The sequence below is a fragment of the Colobus angolensis genome, unplaced genomic scaffold, assembly GCF_000951035.1.
Source record: "Colobus angolensis palliatus isolate OR3802 unplaced genomic scaffold, Cang.pa_1.0 Scaffold167, whole genome shotgun sequence".
NCBI lineage: Eukaryota > Metazoa > Chordata > Mammalia > Primates > Cercopithecidae > Colobus > Colobus angolensis.
Window position 1 is genome coordinate 980773 of NW_012114788.1, and position 2848 is coordinate 983620.

The 2848-nt window shown below is 48.0% G+C and overlaps 1 protein-coding gene across 1 annotated transcript in view; it reads left to right on the forward strand.

Annotated features, from left to right (window-relative positions):
• Window positions 1–1704: 1704 nt before the first annotated feature.
• Window positions 1705–2848, forward strand: part of ATAD5 (ATPase family, AAA domain containing 5) — a 75910-nt gene continuing 74766 nt past the window's right edge. The window contains 1 exon segment of the mRNA XM_011937699.1: window positions 1705–2160. Coding sequence (XP_011793089.1) covers window positions 2095–2160 — 66 coding nt within the window. The 5' untranslated portion in view covers window positions 1705–2094.

Sequence of the window (2848 nt, forward strand, 5' to 3'; positions counted from 1 at the left end):
CAAGATGGCAGAATACAAGTCTCCATTGATTGTCCATCTCAAAAAAAAAAAAAAAAAACCCAGCAAATTGCTGGTGGAGCATGGTGCTGGGCGCAGTGGCTCACGCCTGTTATCCCAGCACTTTGGGAACTCGAGTTGAGCGGATCACCTGAGGTCAGCCTGGCCAACATGGCGAAACCCCGTCTCTACTACAATACAAAAATTAGCCCCGCGTGGTGGCACGCGCCTGTAGTCCCAGCTACTCGGGAGGCTGAGGCAGGAGAATCGCTTGAACCTGGAGGTGGAGATTGCAGTGATCCGAGGTCGTGCCACTGCACTTCAGCCTGGGCAACAAAGGGAGACTCCATCTCAAACAAACAACAACAAAAACGATACACTCAAACAAATGTAACAGGCTATATTTAATATAACTGCAACTTTAACGTAAAAAAAAAAAAAGAAAAAGAGCTATTTTACCAAGGAGCCGCCAACATAGGGCGCGTTCGCATCAAAACCGTGAAGTAAAGAAGGCGGCCCGGGTCATTATAGAAAAGTACTACATTCGCCTGGGCAAAGACTTCCATACGAACAAGCGCGTGTGTGAGGAGATCGCCATTATCCTCAGCAAGAAGCCCCGCAACAAGATAGCAGGCTATGTCACGCATCTGATAAAGCAGATACAGAGAGGGCCAGTGAGAGAGAGGTATCTCCATCAAGCTGCAGGAGGAGGAGAGAAAAAGGAGAAGACAATTGTGTTCCCGAGGTCTCAGCTCTGGATCAGGAGATCATTGAAGTAGAATCCTGACACTAAGGAAATGCAGAAGATTTTGGACTTCGGCAGTCTGTCCAACCTGTAGGTCACCCAGCCTACAGTTGGGATGAATTTCACAACGCCTCGGGGAGCTGTTTGAGTCTTTGTGTAATGCTGTAATATTTTCAATAAACCTGGGACAATGGGGAAAAAAAAGAAAAAAGAAAAAGTAAAGGCTAACCAAACCCACGAAAACAATGCAAATGATGCATGAGATTAGAAACCAGAAAATTACTGGCACCCTGCGAGGACTGAACACAGGCCAACCAGATGAAGCAATGACTGCCTTTCTCGGCTGTTCGAGAGGACGAAATCCACAGAAGAAATGCCTCCTTAGTCGAATAGGTACTTCGACTTTTACAAGTGTAAAAGTCGAATTTTAGGCCGGGCGTGGTGGCTCAAGCCTGTAATCCCAGCACTTTGGGAGGCCGAGACGGGCGGATCACGAGGTCAGGAGATTCAGACCATCCTGGCTAACATGTGAAACCCCATCTCTACTAAAAGATACAAAAAAAAAAACAAAAACAAAAAGTCGAATTTCGGATCCTGAGTGGACGTATATTGAGGTAGAAGGCTCGCCCAAATATTAGCATTTTATTGTGCATGGTAACAATGTAAATTATTTCCTTTCTGCATTTTCCTCTTTAAAGAGGGGCTAGCCTAGGGCGTTAAGAGTCTAAATTTTAATTCTGTCAACAACTGACTAGGTGACTTAGTGAAATCACATCCTCAACGGTGAAACTGATAGGACAGAAGTTCAAATTTCCAAATTCCCGGGTTGGCTTTCAATTCCACCGCGCGATGGTTCCGCCCCCCGCGAGTTCGCCAAGGGAGTTATTTTGACCCTCTCGACTCACCGTCCGCGCAGCCTCCAGAAACAGCCGTAAACTCCGCCCCTTGCGCTCAGGACGGCGCGAAAACCCAATTGACAAGAATTCCCTCCGAAGCTCTGCGGTCGGATCTGCGTTCAGCTTGCTTTCCTCGCCCAGGCCCGGTCCCGGTCCCGAGCGCTCAGCCTGGAGCGCGGGTTTCGAGGGCACCCTGCATACACTGGCCGTGCCTCAGGGATCTCGCTGCCCGCGCTTTCTCATTGCCTCTTTCCGTGTTCGACTCGGCTGATCTGGGCCCAGCCTCCGCTCCGGCTCCCTGTCGGTAGGCGCGGGGGAATCCTAAACGGATTCCCAGAAACTTGCAGTATCCCAGAAACTTGCTCCTACTGGAGCGGTCCCGCCTCCATGGCCTCCAGGCAGACCGGGCTGGACCGCGTAAGGTCCTAGGAGACGGGATTCCGGGAAGCGGGGAGTATGGTGGGGGTCCTGGCCATGGCGGCTGCAGCTGCTCCCCCTCCCGTGAAGGACTACGAGATTGAGGTGAGGTTGAGTCGAGGATCTGTTGAGTTCCTTCCTTTGTCTTTTGGGGGACTGGGAGGTGGGTCTGGGGTGGGACATTGTGAGGACCCACAGCTGTGACACATTGTGTGCAGCGGTTGCCAGAGCGTGTCGTTTTTTAGAGTCGTGACAAGTCCTGATAAACATTTGGATTGTGAGATATTTGCGGGGCACAGTAAATTGGGGACTTAAGATAACACGGCCAGTTCCCAGATCCCGAAATGTTGGTGGAACGTGATGTTTTGTACTTCTGGCATGTCACAGAGGATCCCAGGGTCAAGTTCTGGATTCGTGATATGGAATCACTGAACTTTAGCTCTGAAAAAGATCTTTAAGTTCAACTAGTTCATACATCCACCTGTGCTTGGAATGCCACTTTTTTGGTCTACTTAGTTGTTATGCTGATATTCCTTTGCTAAATCAAGGCAGTTAGTTACTCAGTTTGTCTTCTGGTACTTGATGTACACAGTTCTTGATTTTTATGTGGTCTGTTTTATAAATCTTTCCGTTACAGTTTCTGGTTTTGGTGCCCTAATGCTAAGAAACCCTATTTCATAATAACGATACTTACCATTTAGTATGGTAAGGGTAAAAACCTTATACACATTATTTTGCTTAATAGCAACCCTATGGTCTATTATCTGTATTCTTTTTTTTTTTTTTTTTTTTT